The sequence below is a fragment of the Acipenser ruthenus genome, chromosome 18 (assembly GCF_902713425.1).
Source record: "Acipenser ruthenus chromosome 18, fAciRut3.2 maternal haplotype, whole genome shotgun sequence".
NCBI lineage: Eukaryota > Metazoa > Chordata > Actinopteri > Acipenseriformes > Acipenseridae > Acipenser > Acipenser ruthenus.
This window is the reverse complement of record NC_081206.1, coordinates 7,206,399-7,226,515: the sequence shown is the minus strand read 5'-3', so window position 1 is coordinate 7,226,515 and position 20,117 is coordinate 7,206,399. Positions and strand designations below refer to the sequence as shown.

At 38.4% G+C, this 20,117-nt stretch overlaps 1 protein-coding gene across 1 annotated transcript in view; it reads right to left on the bottom strand.

Annotated features, from left to right (window-relative positions):
• Positions 1-3,763: 3,763 nt before the first annotated feature.
• LOC117400476 (N-terminal EF-hand calcium-binding protein 1-like) overlaps positions 3,764-20,117 on the bottom strand; it is a 38,760-nt gene continuing 22,406 nt past the window's right edge. Inside the window, exons 4-13 of the mRNA XM_058991066.1 lie at positions 18,831-18,856; positions 16,494-16,591; positions 9,587-9,723; positions 9,145-9,266; positions 8,216-8,295; positions 7,691-7,744; positions 7,420-7,532; positions 7,105-7,182; positions 6,201-6,292; positions 3,764-5,732 (exon numbers count right to left, since the gene is read on the bottom strand). Of these exons, the coding sequence (XP_058847049.1) occupies positions 5,704-5,732; positions 6,201-6,292; positions 7,105-7,182; positions 7,420-7,532; positions 7,691-7,744; positions 8,216-8,295; positions 9,145-9,266; positions 9,587-9,723; positions 16,494-16,591; positions 18,831-18,856 (829 nt within the window). The 3' untranslated portion in view covers positions 3,764-5,703. The remainder of the gene's footprint in view (positions 5,733-6,200; positions 6,293-7,104; positions 7,183-7,419; positions 7,533-7,690; positions 7,745-8,215; positions 8,296-9,144; positions 9,267-9,586; positions 9,724-16,493; positions 16,592-18,830; positions 18,857-20,117) is intronic.

The following is a 20,117-nucleotide window of genomic DNA, read 5'->3' as shown; positions in this document are numbered from 1 at the left end:
AATGGCTGTGCCCCAGTTGGGTTTGTGCTGTAGCTATATAAATATGCAGCTTGTTATGTTGAAAAAAAATATTTCAGTCATTTTTTGTAAGGACCGTCGTCATACATTCAAATCTATGGACTTTGTAAATGCACATGGTCATAAATGAATAGCTGCTTGCAGACAGCACAAGGATGAGGGGACAAAGTTCACATGAACACAGAACAAAATAAGAATGCGATAATGAGGTGTGACTCTTATTGTCACGGAAACAGACTGTTTGAAAACAGAGACAGAAGTCTGCAGTTTGTCATGAAATATTCGCTCACACTTCAAGTTGAATGGTTCTTCGCTGGAATAACCAGAGATGGCTTTGTAGTTATAAAATGAACATTTTATTCAGTCGCTTACCTCCTATTGACAGTCATTTAAAGCTTTCTTTCTGGAACAAATGTAACTGGTTGTACCTGGAACGTGCTTTTAGCACATTGGCATTATAGTGGATTTAGCTGAAATTAGGCCGATTCTCTTGAAGCCTTAGTTCTGCAGTACTAGTTTTGACAGGGGTACCTAGGTGAGAAGCTGATGCACAGTAGAAGCCTATTAACTCTGACATGAGAGAAAAAAAAACTGAACACTTATTTTAAGAGGTGAACTGACTTGCTATAAAATCCATACCTATAATTGGCTTCAATGTCGTTTTCCCTCCTCTTTTACAGTAATTCACATATTTTCATTGGTAGTGCTTAAAATCCCAGCAAACCCTGCTGAATAATGATCTTTACATTTAACATGTAAAATGATAATGGTTATTTTCAAATAACTGCAAGCTATAATAGGACTCTTCTAACCATCAATTACATCTGCACTGTAAGTACTGTAATTGCCATTACAACAGAAACAGAACACAGGTAATGAGTGTTGGCATCACAATAGAAGATAATGAGCCAGTACATTTGAACAAATAAGCATAATTCTAGCTTGCCAATCAGATTCCCACTTGAAAGCTCATTATGCCTCAGTGGTTCTCCTCATAATTGGACACTGCTGAAAAGAATCCACTACAACAAATAAAAACACGTTTTTTAAAATGGCTTTTATACTAGCTGTCATGGGCATTCCTACATGATAACTTGTCTCTTTCTCAGAGCCTTGGCATTCAGTTCCAGTCCTCAAGCAGGAATGCCCACTGCATCTGATACTAATATTGAGTACATGTTTACACACGGTGTCACAATTGTGTGAACCATTACAGACCAGTAGTCCAGTAAAGTTCCATAGTGTGCTATTGCAGGGTTTCACAAACTGTATTAGCTTAGGATCCCTACCGAATGAATCAAAATAAGAAGGTAGCATTTAGTTCTCCTTACAATTCCCCCCTTTTGTTGTATAATGGTACAGAGTGGGCATTGAAAATGAAGATTATAAATGTACAATAGAGCCGACTTCAAGGTAGTAAGTGTTACATTTGAACCCTGAGCACCTAACAGTAGCGTTCCTGTAAATATCATGATTCCTCAGACCTGTGCAGCATTGCTATGCCATTTGGGAATTTGAGTGTTTCTGTATGTACTGCGGCCCCCCTGAAATCATCTTGCAGACCCCTCGGGGTCACCGGCCCACAGAAGGAGTGTTCTAGTGTCTCAGGGCCACAGTGCACTGTTATAAATCTATTACCATTGTTAGCAACTGTTTAATTTGTTTCTGACACAATTTCCTCAGTTAATAGTATTTCTTATTGTTTCTAGGGAATGCTGGACCTACTGGTGGCACAAAGCACAAGGTCTTACCCAGAGTGAACAAAAAAAAAAAAATTAAAGAATTGAATTACAGAGCATCATTGTTTAACCTAGTTTGCCACTTCAGTTTCTCACAGTCTATGTTGGTGGTGCTAACTCTGTATTCATTCTCACATCTAAATGACTACGGTCAGCACTGACAGAAAGAACAGAGATGAACTACACAATTACAATCACCTCAGCTGAACCAGGGGACACATAAATCCCCCATTGTGTATCTCCAAGCTAATTAAAAAGGTCTATTCAGTATTCATGTTTTCCCATCTCTGTTCCTGCAAACAGCTGTTTTCGTTCTTATCGCCTATTTTGTTCATAGCCTCAATTATATCTACAGCCGCTTAGTGCATGAATATGAAAAGAGAAGCAGCAGAGGGTTGGCATTCGCCCTCATCAACATTTATAGCTGCATAATTGGAAAGATATTTGAAAGCAGCTACCGGTATTTTAAAACAGTGTTTCAGCTGTCATTATTATCTGGATTGTAATTGTCGTTTCTGGTATTACTCTGCTGACGTTTGCTAGAAATCGAGCACACAGCATGTCAGTGTTAATTAATCCCACCAGTTAATGCTTACACACACACAGTCTCTATGAGTTTGTTTTTGTTATTTTTAAAAGTGTACTGAAGCCCTTGATTGGCACTTCAGACTATTATTGTTTCTTGTTGGGTTTAATTATATACAATTACACCCCATGATTAAATTTATGTTTTAATCTCACAGTTTGTTCTTTTAAACACACTGATAGGTAGTGATTCACTCATCATTGCAGTTTATTAGCAGCTATCTGGGGGGCAGGTAATCTATGGAAAGCACATTAAAAAATGGGGAGGATTGTGACGCCAAGGCTTGGATGAAATCAGAATTATGGCTGTGCCTTAGCAAATATAAAGTATAGCTACAATATGGCAGCGCCATAAATTTTGTTTGAATTTAGGCCATAATTGATCCCTTGGCCAGCTTGTTTGTTGTTTTTATTTAATCTTAAAGCACTATTTTAATATAGATCCCTGCTATCATTGGTTGTTTCAAGTGCCCATTAAAAGAAAAGTATTGATCTATGAACTGGAGTGGTTCCATCTATCACCCTCATTTTTTAATAAAAACTTGTAACGGCCAATGAGGGGAGGGGCTGTAGTTACATTGGAACCCTCCTGGGTTCCAATGTAACATGCAAACTCTTTATTGGTTCGCATGCATACCAGTTATGTGATCCCCTATGTATAAGAGTTGCTCACACACAACAACAGAGTTATGGAAGTTGGCAGGTGAAGGCATCAAACAGTAGGTTTGTATACAGTTCCAGGTTTTTCGTCAAATATATCTTTTTTTTCCCATCTGGGGATAAGTTACAATGTTATCTTGATGGACCCCTCAGCTTGATGGATTCTCTGTTGTTTGTATTAAAAAAGAATCAATACAAACAGGATATACTGTATTACTGCTGATCAAAGCACACTGCAAGAGTTTGTCTTTTTGGAAGGAAATCCCCCATTTGTTTTCATTAGTTTGTTTATCGGCATTTTTGACATTAATGAAAATAAACTGTGGCTTGAAAAATTCGGATTTCTAACCTCTTTTAAAGCAATAACACAACTCTTGGGGAGTATAGTGAGATAGTGTTCCCGTGTTTATCTTCACCCAATAATTTAGTAAACAGCCAGCGAGTAGCTTGAAATACTTACCTAGATGAAAACTGTGAAGTGGTAAGAAGATTGGTACGACTACCCGTATGTCATGCTTGATATACTTTTATGTTTAGCAGTTTTCCAAAGAACATGGCAAAAGATTAAATTCTAAGTGATGGTTGTCTAAACTAATATATTGATCTCATTGCTCTAAACCTGTGTTGGGTTTTATATTCTACATGGATATCCAGTTAGAATCACGCACTTCTGTTTTTCAGTTCCTGAATCTTGCTGGTCAGCACTCAACAGTGGTTTCTGAATTTATCTTTCTGTAACCATAAAAAACAATTCAATAACATTTGGATAAAACCAAGTCCAATTTTATTAAGCACAAACCAAACCTTGAATCCAGAAAGCTGAAATAGGCGTTTTTTACATTATTAAGAGATACTGTACAGCAAACAAACACAATTTGTCAAGAGAATATAGCGAGCCAGTTCAGTTTTGAGCTTTACAATTTCAAACCTTTATAACTAGAATAGCAATGAGAATGCAGCTGCTGAAATCTGAATGGAAAAGAAAATACACCATTTTAGAGGGGAGTAAAACAATGGTAACGGTATAAAACTTGCAAGAGATTACTCAGAACAGTAAATGAACAGCTCTTTCTCGCAACTGAGTTGTTTCTTGATAGTTTTACACTGCACTGCACATGCCTTTACTTTTGAACGTACTTGGTTTAAAATAGGGCAGAAACAGCGCTATTTAAAATCTAACCATATATTATAGTCCCCACCCCCACTTTGAACATAAATGGCACAGTCCAAGAATTGCATGTGCCCAATATATACCCTGCTTCAGCATGCTCCTTTTGAATTCATACAATAAAAATGAAATCTACAAGACCTTACAGCCTCGCCCTTCAATCCACTAGCCATGCCTAATATGCCAGTAGAGTACATGCATGCTATTTATATAACGTCAGTATAATTTATTTGCAATGCACTAAAGACAGTCACTTTGTAAATCAGTTTCTACAGCCTTGCATTCTGAAATAGACATACATTCTGAACTGTATCCAAAACTTGATCCATAGATCTTTCTTTTGTGACAGTTTCTGCCTGATTCAAAGAAGATAGCAAACTGTTTTAACTGTTGGTAGACTTGTACAGAATTAGCCAGTTTTTTTTAATGAAAAGAAAGAAATTCTGTGAAAAATGATGTTGGTATACTAATGTCATCAAAGGGCTTCTATGGTGGCTTTGAAAGCTTTTTATAGCAATACTGAAGATAAAGTAAATGATTTTCAAAACCACTTTAAATATAGGAGGATTCTAATAGAAAATGACCAAAAAATTATCATTCAAGAATCTAAACTATACTAAGCAAACACTTTCCACTGTTACAAAATAAACATGAAATACATCAGGATTAACAAATAATGCTTTCTTTCAACATTAACAAACAAAGAAAAACAGTGGTAAACATCTGACAGCCAGAAGTTAACACACGTAGCGCAGGAGTTAAATGCTCTATTGCGGAAACCCATGAAAAGCACATATAAGATCCCTACCTTCCTTACCTCCCTGCTTCTTATTCAGTAAGTCAAAGCGTTTGCTAACTTTAAGGGGTCGGACTCTCACAAAATATTCAGGCTTTTTTATTATGCTGATTATACATTTAATGCAATTAAAGCCTGCTCAAATTTTAGTATTCACCCATGGCTGTATTTTGAGCAGTAGATCATGTGGAAGCTACTACCCTTCTAAAATGTTACCATGGTACATTTGCAAGGTAATTTTGCTGTTTTCCTATGCTTTTCCAACGGATATGCTAAGGGTACTGTTGCATATTTTTTGAGAAAATATATTTAAACTAAATATAAGCTGGTACAGAAACCCTGTTAGGTAACCTTTTTTTCCCCTGCAGGTTACAGATATCACCGATAAGCCTGTTTTTATCTATCATAATGCCAACGTTTCCAGTCTTATCCTTGGGGGAAAAGTCCTGCGCTAATTTTAGAATTTGATTGCTGCAAAGCCAAAGTCAAAGTTTTTTTTTCTTTAAAAATAACTAAAACAAAAAAGAAAATTCAAAGTAAGTTTAACAGGTAAATATATTTTTTTGTATTTCTACTTCCAGATTTTACATAGAAAAGACTAACAGGCCTGTCATTAGAATAGTTGCCATCGCGGGTTCTAGGGGGGCTGCACATGTGTTAGTCTTTTAATCACTTCAAAACTGGGATTTCAGACTGGAATTTCATTTTCAGGAGCTGTGTGGGTACAGACAGCACTGTCAGTTGTTGTTCATAATCCACCAGGAGGCTGAAATGGAAGCAAGAGATTATTAAAGTCAAAATCCTTTTGTGTGTCTCTCTCTGATATATAGGCTTTGTGTCTCATCCTGCATCTCAAGCTCCAGTTTTTTTCTTTATTTTCTTCCTGTACAGCTCCAACACTGAATACATGTTTTGCCTATTATGTGTTTTCTCTATCATTCTTTTACCATGCTTTCTAATTAAACCAGCAAAAAAAAAAAAAATCATTTTTCAACCTCTGGGTCTGCTTCTGAAAAGACTCCTAAAAGCTGAATTTCTGACAATTTCTGGCAAAAAATTATTTTGTTTTAAGATGTAAGAAAATGTTTTATAAAGCCATAGTTTTTTCCACTGCTTCTCATAGCCTACGTTGTTCAGGCTTGTGTGGGTGTACGTTGTTGTTTCTTTGAACCTGTTGCTCAAATTGGATACATCTCATCTATACATCCCATCGTCTTGTGATTCAGAAACTCACCTGGAAGCAGCATGGTGGTGACAAGCTCGGGGCTCTCCAGAAAGTCAATGACACTGCGCTGGAACATCTTACTAGCATTAGACTGGAGATAGCTGGATAAGAAGCACAGCCAATAGGTGGATCAGCACAGTCAGAGCCACAGCTTCAGTTTGCTATCATCAATCCTTATTATGAATGCGGCAGGTCAGCCGCAAAGCTATTAATTCCACAATTTCACTGTAGATAGTCAATCGCTTGTGTAATTACACACATGTTTTATTCAGTAATTACATTCTAATAACACAAAGAGCTAAAGAGCGGTTACACTGTAATTACATGAATCACAGAGTTATTCAAATCTAATGAATCACACAAAAGCCTAGTTATTCATTTACCCATATGAGGGCTTGTCCTATACTATCGTGAACACCCCGGGCCTCTCTTTGATGCCAAGGCAGCCTATCAGAATCAGCATCATTTTGTCATAGTGCATCAAAACATGGCCAATCTTATTTTTTTTTTTTGAAGAGTTTTTTAAAATTCAATCAAAATTCTTAAGTTAAATTAAGAAACAATTGGAGACAAATGTTTTGGCTAGGGTCTTCTGGTACTAAAGAACACACTGACCAAACCATTTGTCTGCTTGACTTTGTTACTACCTTCTTTACTACTTCTGAATACCCCAGGTTTGTTATGTGGGATTCAAATCAATACACTCTTCATGTATATACTCCCTACAGAAGGCACTCTTACAGTAGTGCAGTATGACAGCCCACTCTCTTTGACTGATCGGAGCATAACAAGGGATACAATGGAAATATAAGCATCTGCTTGAGAAGGATGCTTCACAATGAGTTTCCAGCAGCCAACACAGATCCACCAAACTGAAGCACATAAGCTGTGTGTTTAAACAGCATGATCTCACCTTGTCCACGAGTTTCTGTCTTGCCAGAATTCATACATTATGAAGCAGGATTCTTCAGGGAGCTTCTGCACTGAAACACTGGATAGGGAAAGAAGAAATAAGGTTAGGCTATTCTCTGGAAGGTTTATTACACACTGGAATGGGTAAACAGGTTAGAAATGAGCAGCCGTCTTTAAGAACAATAATATTTTCAGTAGCATTAATAGTCGTTGCATTATAATATAATGCCAGACAGCAATATACGCCAACGTGGCAGACAACAGTAACCTCCAGACCCATGGATATCTTAGTCTCTGACTATTTTTAAAGACTCACTGCAAGCTGCAGCTCTGGCTGGCTGTGTTATCAGTGTAGCACTTGAGAGCCTGACGGAACTCTTCCAGCATCTCCTCCATTACAGGCATCTGTCTCTGAACCACCAGGATGTTCTGCAAGGGGAGCAGACAGACAGAAGCACCATTACAACTCACAGCTTTGTAAGGGCCAGCAATGGTGTATTCTACAGACAGAAGCACCATTACATCTCACAGCTTTGTAAGGGCCAGTGATGGTGTATTCTACAGACAGAAGCACCATGACAACTCACAGCTTTGTAAGGGCCAGCAATGGTGTCCTCTTTGAGGGGCTCCAGCTTGGGGCTCTGAAGAAAGAAAATAGGAAAGTGGTCAATAGGAAAGTGTTGCTAGGGCTGTCTAGCAGTGGTCCTGCATTTTAAAAACATCTTATAAAAGTCTCACTCATTACTTTTGTTAAAACGTGGTAGATACGGACGCTTACTACACAGAAGGCTGCTTGACAAAATTAAAGTTTTGTGCGCAAAAAGTAAAAAATAAATCAAAAGGGTTCCGCAAAAATAGTACATTGAATGATTACTTAACACGAAGTGCACAGGAGTCGGTACCAGTAAGTGATGACAGAGAGCCATGCAGTGTTCACCAACCCTTTAACATAAGTGCTTCAAAGCAAACACACTGTAGCATAACTATCACTTAGATGCATACATAGCACAGTAGAGCAATGGTAGCTGTGTGTGTGTTTGATCATTTCTAATTCACTGCAGTATCAGTGCTCTGACAGTCCTCTCCCCTAAACAGATGGCCTGTCCTCCTACCTTACACTCCAGCTTGTCAATGAGCTGCTGGAGTCTGGAGATCTGTGACGCCCAATGGTTGTCTGGCTCAACACAAATCCCTGTAAAAAACACAACATCCCTGTGAAAAACTAACCAATAAATAAAAAGATATCATAGAAACCACAATAACCACTTTCATATGTAGAAAGAAAATTGCATTAAATGTAATATTCAGTTACCTATGGTCTCAAGGGCAAAATTCCTTTAGAAATGCCTCCCCACATTAGTTCTGGACTGCCTCTACAGCAATGCAATACTGCCCCTGAACCAGCTGCTTTATGATTCCCCTTTGATACAAAAAGCAGCTTCTGGAAAGTTAAGTGATGGAGATCCTTCTTCTAACATGACCTGGATCATTCCGTTTTTCATGATGAACCAAAACAGTCTATTTCCATAGAGACTTGCAGCCAATCAAACACTAGTGCTGAAAAGTAGGTTAATAAAAATAATTGAATATTGTTTCCCCGCTTTTAGTGAAGAACTTTTTAAGTACTGCTTTCTAAGTACTGCTAATCCTCTGATCTGAAATGTCTTCAGCCTTACAAAAAACATTAAAGGAAATTGCAAGCAAAGTGTTGAAACCCAGCTTTAAAAAAAAAACAGAAGCTAGAAGAAAGAAGAAGATGAGGGATTTTCAGCCATGCCAGCTTGTCCTTTGCTAGCTGCACACCACAAAATTAAAAACCTCTTACCCATCGCCCATTTGATGCTTGACCTGTCCACATACAGGGCTGAATCCAAAAGAATTACAATTACTTATCCTTCTCTGTGACTTTTCATGTGTTCATAATATATTTTTGTGCATTCCCTGGTCTTTACATTTTCCCAGTCTGACCAGGCATGATCATTGAAGCTCAGGGAACATTAGCGTGCTGCTCTGGCCTCGGGGACTCTACACTGTGGGGTACCTGAGGTGAGCATGCCTGAGTAGGGGTCTGTAGGGGACAGGCACACGTTCTTCTGGGTCCTTCGGCCACATCGCCGTCCAGTCCGCTGCACAGAGAGAGCCTCAGGCTTCTTCATGTCCATCCTGCAAGCAACACAAGTAACTGCTCAAAGTACAGTAGGGGTTACCCGAGAATGAATAACATGTGGTTCATTCTCATGGATTCTAATACCTAGGTGTCATCGGAAGTTACTTGTGTACTATATACCTGAGAGAAATAAAGAAACTTATCAAAACACATTAGGTGCATAACTGAAGCCAACAAGTATATGTTATTGTATGCTATTGTAATTACGAGGCTTAAACTCCTTCTGAGAAGTGTAAGAACCTGTGCATTCCTTTTACTGTGGAACCTGAATATAGTTTAACTATGCTTTAGTGCCCCAGCAGCAGAGCCAGCTCACCTTCCTTTGCAACTCTGCTCCTCCACCGCCTCCATAGCGCACTCTAGTGAGCCCTGCAGGGACTGTAACTGGCTGGACGTCTCCCGCAGAAGAAACCGTGTCACAAACTGGCTCAGCTGAGAGGAGCTCTGATATTCCTGCGGGGAGGGGAGAGATCACAATTAACAAGGTAAGGGGGCCGTGGAAGGAAGTGCTAACCCTCAGCTTTGTGATTCTGAGATTATTCAAGTTGACGTTGAAAAGAACTACAGGAGCTTACAGAGTTCAGTGTGGTGGGTTCTGTGCGCCCATTATTGCTAAATCTGGAATACCAGTTTATTCAGTGCATCCTAAAAAATTATATACCTGCATGAAACACACATTTGATAAAAGTATGCGGAAGCACTTTAAGCCCCTCAATTGATGAGTCTCGTCGTGGGACAGTATCAACTGCAATAGAAAGTGGTCCGAAAATACAAAATATTTGAATTAGAACAAGTTTGGCAAAATTATCATTGCACTTTTTGTCATTTCATTTAAATAAAACTGAACCAAATTCAATAACAGCCTATTCTTGATGACACCATCTTAACCCCACCCCACTGCACGAAATAAAAAAACCCCGCATCAAACCACATCAAACTCTTCTCTAAACGTTTGTGAAACTCTTCTCTAAACGTTTGTGAAATGTTCAGTCCTAGTGCTTTAGAACACGTTGCAGTTTATTAAAACATTAATATAGGACACAGAGAGAAAACCTCAAAGGCTTACCGTCCCAACTGGTGTGTATTTCTGGGACACATTTTTCTTTTCATGTTGTTCTCATACCCACTTTTTTTTTGTTGTCATTTGTACTAATTAGCCAGCATGAGCACAAACTGGGAGTTACTTGCGTGGGTTTATTTCGATTGAGAGAAAATTACTCAATTTGGAAGAGCAGTATGAATCCTTAATTGACTGGGCTATAACCTGGGGGGGCGCAAACAAGGCTGTGGATTTTGCAGCTACGAGAAATTCCAGCACTGCTGGAATTGCTGCAGCTTGAATAGATAACTGTATATAATTACTACATGATACAGTGTCTCTAGTATAGCTTTTGAAACAGTTCAACTGCATTAAAAGTGCATTCATTTGAGGTGTACAGTTAAGACAGCAGTAAGACAACAGCTGCAGCTAGAATGCAAGTACAGAGTGGTGTTAATTGCCATTATAATTATAGTGACTTACTGTTACAGTGGCAATGTAATTATAGTGCAAGGCAGCTGAATTATAGACGGAACACACAATCTCAATTAACTTTTGCTATGGTTAATAAACACTTGTATTTCTCTTAAAGGTTTGTCATTGTTTAAAGACAAGCCCAATATTTTCTCCATCCCTTGAATTAAAACGTTCTCTTTCATGGACACAGGCTCATACTCAGTATCGTTTTCAGCAAATCTTGTTTTGAGTATATATCGTGTATTAGAAAGGGGTTTGTACAGATGACAGTGTCTTGTCCCCAGTAAAAAGAGGAAATAGGAAACACAAGGTGGGCAGGTTTACAGAAATTGGGCTCACTTAGAAGACTGGACATCAATTGACTGACATCAGAAACAGACACTAAAAGGACATAACACTGACTGTTAGCCAGCTTAGCTCTTTAGCAAACAGTCTGTTGAAAAACATCTAAACAGCAGCTATAGACCAATGAATGTGCAACAAGGGTAGTTAAAGTCTGCAGCTTGGTGCTCTGCTGCTTTTTCTTACAGAACTTAGTCAAGCGTGTTTTAAACATATACTTTTGCCAGCCATTTTCTAATGTTTCCCTCTGTTTTCAATCAGTCTGCGGCTAACACTCTTTAGCTATGTCCCCTGACTTTACACTCCTGGAATGCTAAATGATTCTTAGCACAGGCCAATGCACAAAACCAAATAGCAAAGGGTTGCTCCTAATTCACCTGCTGCTACAGTCTATTAATTCTTCCTAACCTCTCCCAGCTTTCAACCAGAAGACCTCAGGCCAGTTGACTTTTGGATTAACCCTGTAACAGGTCACAATTTTATAAATCACCGTTGCTAAATCATTTGTTCTGACCCTTACCCTCCTCAAAGATGAGCCTTGCTGTGTTATAGATTGCATATCACAGTTGTACACGTTATTGGTTTTCAGTATGCAGTACAAGCCTCTCTGAAACCTGCTTTCTTCCAACTCCTCCCAGCATATGTATTGAGCGTTCTTGTACATTTCACAAAACAAAAACCTTTCCAACTGTATACCCCTGCTTCTGTTTTTGAGATTGTCAAGACAAGCTCAAAGCTAGCCAGGTAAAGGCAGATTTAGAGAAAAACAATTAATAACATAAACCAGAGCCACTGACAAAGATTGCAATAAGCATCAAATATAATGATATAAAATAGCAATGCAAATGACTTTTTAAATTTATTTTAGTGGAACCAGAAAAAAACAACAGCACACTTATTGGTGTTGTTGCATTTTTACTGTTCCTCCTAATCCTGCTTATGTAATGCAAGTTTTGTACAGATTGATGGTGGTACTGCATTAGCTCCAGTGTTTTTAAAGGCACCACATTTCAGTATCACAAGCATTCCTATTGAGGTAATGAGGTTAACTGCAAACATGAGGTTCCTGCTAGTCTGATGATATTATTTAATGAAATCACAGTACACTGACCGATAATCCGGAGCACGGTCATACTGAAATACATGTTGATAGCAGATGTTAAAACCAAACTCCAACATTTACAGCTGCCTCTGTACCAAACTCAATTCTTTCTCTCTCTCTCTCTCTCTCTCTCTCTCTCTCTCTCTCTCTCTCTCTCTCTCTCTCTCTCCAGTCACACCTTGAGTGTTTGCCAGCATTCTTTCTGTTCTCAACTGTGGCATGACCATTAACAAGAACACTCTCAGAACACTGCTGCTCTTTCCTCATATTAACTACAGATGGTTGAACAAGTACTATTTTTGGTTGCTTCCCAATTTAATACAGCTATTTTTTTCTTGCATGTCACTAAAGGTGTAAAAGCATGAAAGCGTGATTGTTCAAATGTTTGTCATCTTAACCCAAGGTTTTGGTTAATGCCTTCTATTCATTCTAAAAGTAAAAAGAATGTGAACTGGTTGTGTTTGGGTTCTCTTGGGATCATGTACAGTGGAAAATCTTGGACAGGTTTAAGTGCCTTAACAGCTGAAGCTGCAAGAAATACACACCAGTCTTTTCAAACAGACTTCTGCAAGCTGGTGCGTTTGATTATTTATGAATTTATTTATTTGGCATGTTCAATCTTTCTTCAATCTGGAGAAACTGAAGTAAAAGCAAACCAGACAGGCTTTGCAATGCTAGTCCATCTCAAACCAAACTTTTTTGAACCAGAATCAGTGCTACAGAAAATAACATTTTTCAAGACAGTTTGCTTGTTTTTCTTTCCCTGCATCTATTTGAAATTTAGTACAAAAAAAAAAAAAATTTAACTTACTGGTGAAAAAACAACACCAAGCACCCTCCTTTGTATACAGCCAGCCACTGTCCTCAAGAAGCAGGAATGAACACGTTTCCCGACATTTTCATAAGAGTTTGAAATGTATTATCATGGGATATGTTATTCCTGGGCCCAGCCTTTCAGACGCACATTTTAAAAATGAATGGCGCTGTGTATTAGTTTTGGGAACGTCTTCTTATTCTGCCTCCTAGACATTAAACATTGAATACAGAGGAAATCGCTAATGGCCTCTTAAACCCTGTCCTCAAACAGCCTCTCATGGATGTGGCCAGTACTAATGGTTTTTGGACGAGAGGAGTAAAAGTTTTTAGGTTCAAGTAAATGCATCACTTTTCAAAAGCACATGCTTCTTGCATTGCGCCACTTCTTTTTTCCAGGGTGGCTTTGGTAATCTTAAAATATATGTCAAGAGCGATAAGTTTAACTATAGCTTCATTGAAAGTATTCTGATAAATCTGCAAGTGTACCTTTAAAGAAGCACTGTACAAATAAGTAGCAAAAATAGTTCCAGTAAATCCTCCATACCTAACATCTATTGCCATCGATACTATGAGAGCAGGTGAGGCTCGCAGTTTTGAAAGGTCATATTGTCACATGATGTGAATGGAATTGGGAAGGCTGTTCAGTCCTGGCACTTAGGATTCTACAGGCAAGCTCAAAAGCAAGCCAGGTAAAGGTAGATTTAGGGAAAAATGATCAGGAGCAACATCAAAGAGAGCCACTCATAAGGACTGCAAACAGCGTCAGATATTATTATGTAAAATCGCAATTCAAATGACATTTGAAGTTACTTACTCTTAAAGATAGTTCCTATTATATTAAGCTCTCTGTGCCAGGACTACATGACACACTGTTACAGTGTTGCAAAACCAGCTAGGATTTGAGATCAAAGGTGAGGGAAGCGGTTTCTAATTAACGCTTGGTTGATAACTACAAAGTAGAAACAGCCTATGAATATGGATCAGCAGAAGCAAGGCTCATAAACAGATTTCTGCAGTGCACTTAATGTTTTGAAACACCGGCTGCAACAATTGAATACTACAGTCGGTGCCTCTTTATCCGAACGTCTCAGGAGAAGTAAAAATATCCAGAATAAGTGGCTGTCCCAATTAAACAAGAGGCATTTGAGAAAACCTTAGACACATTTTTTTGTTTCTAAATGAAAAGAAAAATAATGAAATCACATCACATTATGATTAAATATTAAATACATAATTAAAAATACAAGTCAATTTTTTTATTTTTAACAAAATTAATTGCTGTTTTTTTATTTCTACATTAAATAAAAAAGAATGAAATCACATCTTATCACAAGGCTGCGATGTTGACACGCCAACTTTGTTTGCAACAGCAGCCTGTGAAAGCGCAGGAGACTCCAGCAGCTCCTTCAAGAGTTCAACGTAGTTTACGGAATTTACACAAAGTCATAGCACAATCACGTAATCACGTACTTGCGTACTCGCTGCACTGCGCAACACAAACCTGTCTTGCTCTGAAAAGCAATCTCCGTTCATCATTTGAAAATACTGTATCACAATTAAACGCAGTAACATCCCAATTACGCTGCATAAATAGCATTGGGAAGAACCGTCTAACAGAGTTGGCACCGACTGTACCATGATGTAAGCAGTTCTTTATTCTTAGGAGATCTTTTTCACTCTTGTACAGTAGCACAATACACCACTGGTTCCCAACTGTACATCCTTATCAAAAAGCATCCCAACATAAAATAAAAACTGCATGTTTTATTTAACAAAATAACAAGCAAATATTGTAGCACCAATTATGATTTTCTACTGAGCTGAGAGTATGACAAGAAACTACAAACCTTTCAATCCAACCTGCTTCTCCAGGAAAGCCGTGCCTCTATTTGAAGAAAAACTGTTTGTTCAAATGTCTATTAGACATGTGGCTCTATCAATTGAGGAATACAAAGGGCACTGTCTAAATGTGGAAGCCATTATTGCAGTTGTAGATGTTTATGAGACACACTGCTTTTAAGCATTCAGTCTCCTGCAGGTGAGATGAGGAGACAAGCTCTAGAGCTGCACCTGCTATCAAACCTGGTTGTTTTGTACAGTGGTTAACACCCTCGCTTAGAGAGTGATGCACGGCACATCACCACATTTTCACAGCTATTGTTACTTACACCTCTCCTCATCGATATTAACAACACTGGCTCCTACACACTTTACAATGAGAAGCTTTGGAGGGTTTATAAGCTATGAAGGAACAATTTCACAGTGTCCTTCAAAAGTCATTTCAAATCTTTGACACCTTTGGCACGCAGAACAGATGTAAGACCTAGGATGAATAGTTTAAAAAAAAGAGACATCCAACACAAAAAGAGATCTGTACAGGAGAAGTATGGAATCAGACATGAAGGCAATTTAATACTAAAGCTCCTATTATAAAACTACACGGGCTACAGCTGTTGAACTCTTATAAAAGCATGAAGTGTCAAAATCAAAATGTGTGCTTCCTAGCTTCACTCCACTCATGCATGAGACTCTGCGTCAAAGCTACGAGTAAATGTGGATAAAACAAGCCGCTCCTTTTCTCAATGGCCATGCCTTTGCGCTTTCCTTTTCAGATTTATTTTCCTTGACAGTTTCCTGATGCAATCCACTTAGTGTTACAATAGTAGCTCTACAAAGGTGCTTTGTGGTGCTTTACCAACTTCATAAATAACACTAGGTGTGCTTTTTTTTTATTCAAATCTGATGCAGACAGAGAAACGATATGGTCCACTAATCGCCATCCAATCTGTCAGAGATAGCACTAGAAATGAATACAAAACAAGGATGCTAACATTATTATAACATTGTGAATTCAATTTAAGAGCAAAGTGCCTCATGTAGCAATAAGCACATTGTACACTGTACTTTATATTTCATTACTTGGGAGGTTTGGCATTGGCACTAAAACATTCGAAATCGGCTCAGCTAGTGTTACTGCTGTTCTGACCCAAAGGTTCACTGAATATCTATACTTGCTGAAAGAAATGTTCAATTTAAAATGTCATAATAATGTCATAATAAAGTAAATTGATTTTTTCAATTGATCCTTGTACTTATTGGGGTCTATTCAATTTATCTAAACCGTGGTGGGACTTAATACCATCAATGTGTACCATGGTTATTAATATCAAACATGCATGCAAGTCTCTTTAGTGAATTTCAGTCTGTAAAAATACTCTAAACGTCAGTGAGGGTCTTTTTAGTGATTTAAAGGAACTATATCCACCATTGTTTAGATCAGTGGAATACACTCCATTGATTGACCCCAAGTCTGTGTGCCACCTTGAGTACCATTAATAAGCAAGCCGAAAAGTAGCATTCACAAGACTGTTAGAACTGGTAACTCATACACAAAACATATTATTAAAAATGCTGCTCTGAAATTAAATAAACCCAGTTTCCACTTACCTCTTTGGTTTTGTCCAGAGCTTTTAGGATTGCGATATTCAACTTCTCCAAAGCGGAGAGAACATCAAGGTACTCGCCGAGGTGTTCAGAGAAGTAATCTGAAATAGAAGCAACATGCTCAACTTCTTTCGATTGGCTTGATTGTCATGTATACAAAATGAAAGCCTGCAAATAACAACTCTGTAAAACCAGCAGCTGGTTAAACAAGAAGAACCAGCAGCAAAAGGGTTCTTGACTTCAGGAACTTTTCAGCTACGTGAGGCTTAGGAAAATAAATAAATAATATCCACAGGGAAATGTTCTGTAGGCTACACACTGGGGAATAAGACTGACATTGGGAATGATGGTTTTCTCTGACACAAAGCCCTGGACCTGAGCAGCTCTGAGCTTGTAGCTGCGTGTTATGTTTCTTAATTTGGTTTCGCTGTTTACCCACACTGAAATAAATTGTACTCTATTTGTACCAAGAATGAATGTGCTGGTGGAATTGCATTTTGCCACGGCCATTTATAAGTAGCTCCAAGGTACAAGGACTGCTTTGTACAGGTAAATGAGGAGCAATATATATACATATTCTTAATCAGCTAGTCTAGTGTTACTTGCCCACTGTTTACACTTGAGGGAAATGCCATAAAAAGATCAATGTTACTAATATATTATACAAACATTTATCTGTATTGAAATAAAAAAGAGCCATGAATGTATACATGCCGGACAGACATACATTCCAATACATCAAATAGAAATGTATAAAAAAGGAAATATGGACTCTGTTAGCACCACATAGGTTGAAAAGGGATTAGCTTAGAGATTGCAGCCATCCTGGTGCAAAGAGAAGCATAAAGTAGCTTAAATTGTCAAGAGCAGAGTAAACCCAGGAGGAAAACAAGCAGCCTCAGCAAGGGGTGATCCTGCCTGGATAATCAGCCTGTCAAGGCATAGCACCATCTCCGGAGTGTAAGGCTGACAACCACTTGACAAATCTGCACTAAAGCTGAATACCAGTGTGTGACTTCCACAACAAACCCTTGTTTTGGTTGACTGCCTACAGTAATGCAATCTTTAGAAACTGTTGCAGGTGTAGGCCTGCCACTTATCTTAATACATACGTTTCCTGCTTGGTCTAACACGGTTAGACAGCCACCAGACAATCTGTGACAGTCACTACTGGCATCCATAACTATAAAACACTCAATAGTGGTACATTTAGAAATACCAAAACAAACTAAGAAAAACGAATGATAAACATTTGTATAAAAGTATCTTTCTTTCAGTGTAAAACATTTGTGATTTAATTTTCTAAGTTCCAAGTGGTAAAGTGGTCATTTAGCAGTACCAAGTAGTACAGTAACTCATGTTACTAACCCTTGTCCATGATTAGCTTAACTACACTTTTGCAGCAGCTTTGTAGCTTTACTAGTTTGTTCCTTACACAGTATTCCCCTGAAGTAAGTGTTCCGTTGACCTACTGAGTCATCAGGCTACTGGGAAAGAAAAGGTGTGTTTCTGATTAATTACTTCTGAGGCTCAGGCTCATTTACAGTTAGAAATTGATTGCACATAAATCAGTGCTAACTTACTTGGAGTAGTACAAGTGGACTAATTGACTGCAGGTGGTACTAATTAATTGGCTTGTGTAGACATGTAGAAAAAAATAACAGTTTTTTGAGGACTAAATAGAAATGGGTTTAAGTTATGCATAAAAGTTGCTTTTTATTAATCAGACACAACTTAAAAACACTCATATAGGACATTCTAAGGCAAGACTTTCAAGAAACTAAGGGGTTGATTTGATCAATCTATACACTGTCTGAATAAGCCCCACATCGATTTTTTCAGAGAATTTTACAGCACTGGGGAACCACCCTGGATCAGCCAGCTATCCTTGTTTATCCTGGGATTAAACATTGATGCCATCCAGAGGACTCCCTGGAACTATAAAATGCTCAAGAAATCTCAGTGGGGTATAAGTTGATCAATACAACCCAAAAGTCAAATAGACAAACATTATTGCTAATGATGTTGTGTTGAGAAAGCCTCCTGGAACTCTGAGTTCAGAAATCTCAGTTTCCCCCACTGTGTCGACTGCCTCCCAGTCACAAACGGGCCAGCTGGAGTGACTCGGTTAAGCAGGGCTTGTATGTTTGTTTTTTTAAATGCAAATGAGCATAAACTTTGCAGGAACAAAAAGAAAATGTGATTAAACAAGGAACGTTTTTCAATCAGAGGTTATTTTTGTGAACTCTTTTATATTGAGCAGTTTCACACTTCTACAGTGACATCAGTGAAATGAAAAGAAGACAGAAAACATCACAAAGAAAAATAGTGCACACTTACCACATAGCTTCTCTGTGTCCAGATTGCTGAAAAGGAAACAGACATGGGAAGAAAAACAAAATTCATTGAATCTGTGGACTTTCAAAGGACTCAAGTCTGGTCATCAAAGCTTTGCAAAAGTAACCTCACTTCGAAAGGAAGGCCAAGAAGTCCTTGTGTAAAATCCTCCTGAGGGGCCCTAACGAGATTCAGAGATGGCAAATCAAGATTTCACATTGTAATGCTTGGCTGGTGTAAGGTATTAACGTTAACAGCTTTTGTCTTTTATCAGCCAAAGGGGAAGGAAAGGGGAGATATGACTATAAAACAGATCTTAAAAAAAACAGTCTCCATTCCATTGGGCATACCAGCTCAATTGGTTACTGCTGTTGGAGGTGCTTTTATAGATCATGGAAGAGTCCAACTGGTGTAGATGGACCCAGCCACAGATTAATCTAGCAGGGCATTGTAGTCAAGGTCTTTGTTTATGCAATATTCTACATTATTTAATTCAATCAAATCCCATTAGTGGAATGTCCCTCAAATATCAAATACAATATCCTTGGTCTTTCTATGTATCATTTCTCATGTATCATGGCTCTTTATTCATAGTCTCTTCAAGAGGATAAATCCTGCATTCCGGAAGCTTTTGTACGTTGCCATTGTGGTTAGATTCACTGGCCTGGAGGGTACTATACATTATTATTATTATTATTTGTTTATTTAGCAGACACCTTTATCTAAGGCGACTGACAGAGACTAGGGTGTGTGAACTATGCATCAGCTGCAGAGTCACTTACAATTACGTCTCACCTGAAAGACGGAGCACAAGGAGGTTAAGTGACTTGCTCAGGGTCACACAATGAGTCAGTGGCTGAGGTGGGATTTGAACCAGGGACCTCCTGGTTACAAGCCCTTTTCTTTAACCATTGCACCACACAGCCACATAGACAAGCATCATCCCAGCTACTGAGGGTGAGCAAGCACTGAATGATCTACAGTGTTCACAGGTGAAATCTGTTCTGAAATCAAGGGAGGAGCAGTCCTACATCATATAGAAAGGGGTTTAATGAATTATGAGTTCCTTACTGGTTTGAATGGTTCAATGCTTATAAAGAAGTGGCATCCTATTAACATTCTACTGCTGCTCCATTATACAACTCATACATGTTTACAGACCTTTTATATTTATAAAGGAAATAATCAGTGTAATTTCTCTCCCCCACACTGGCGTTTCTTGACAATATATCAAACTTTTCCTTATTTTGCTGAAATAATTGGATGCTGACGAAAGCACACAGTTCCTAA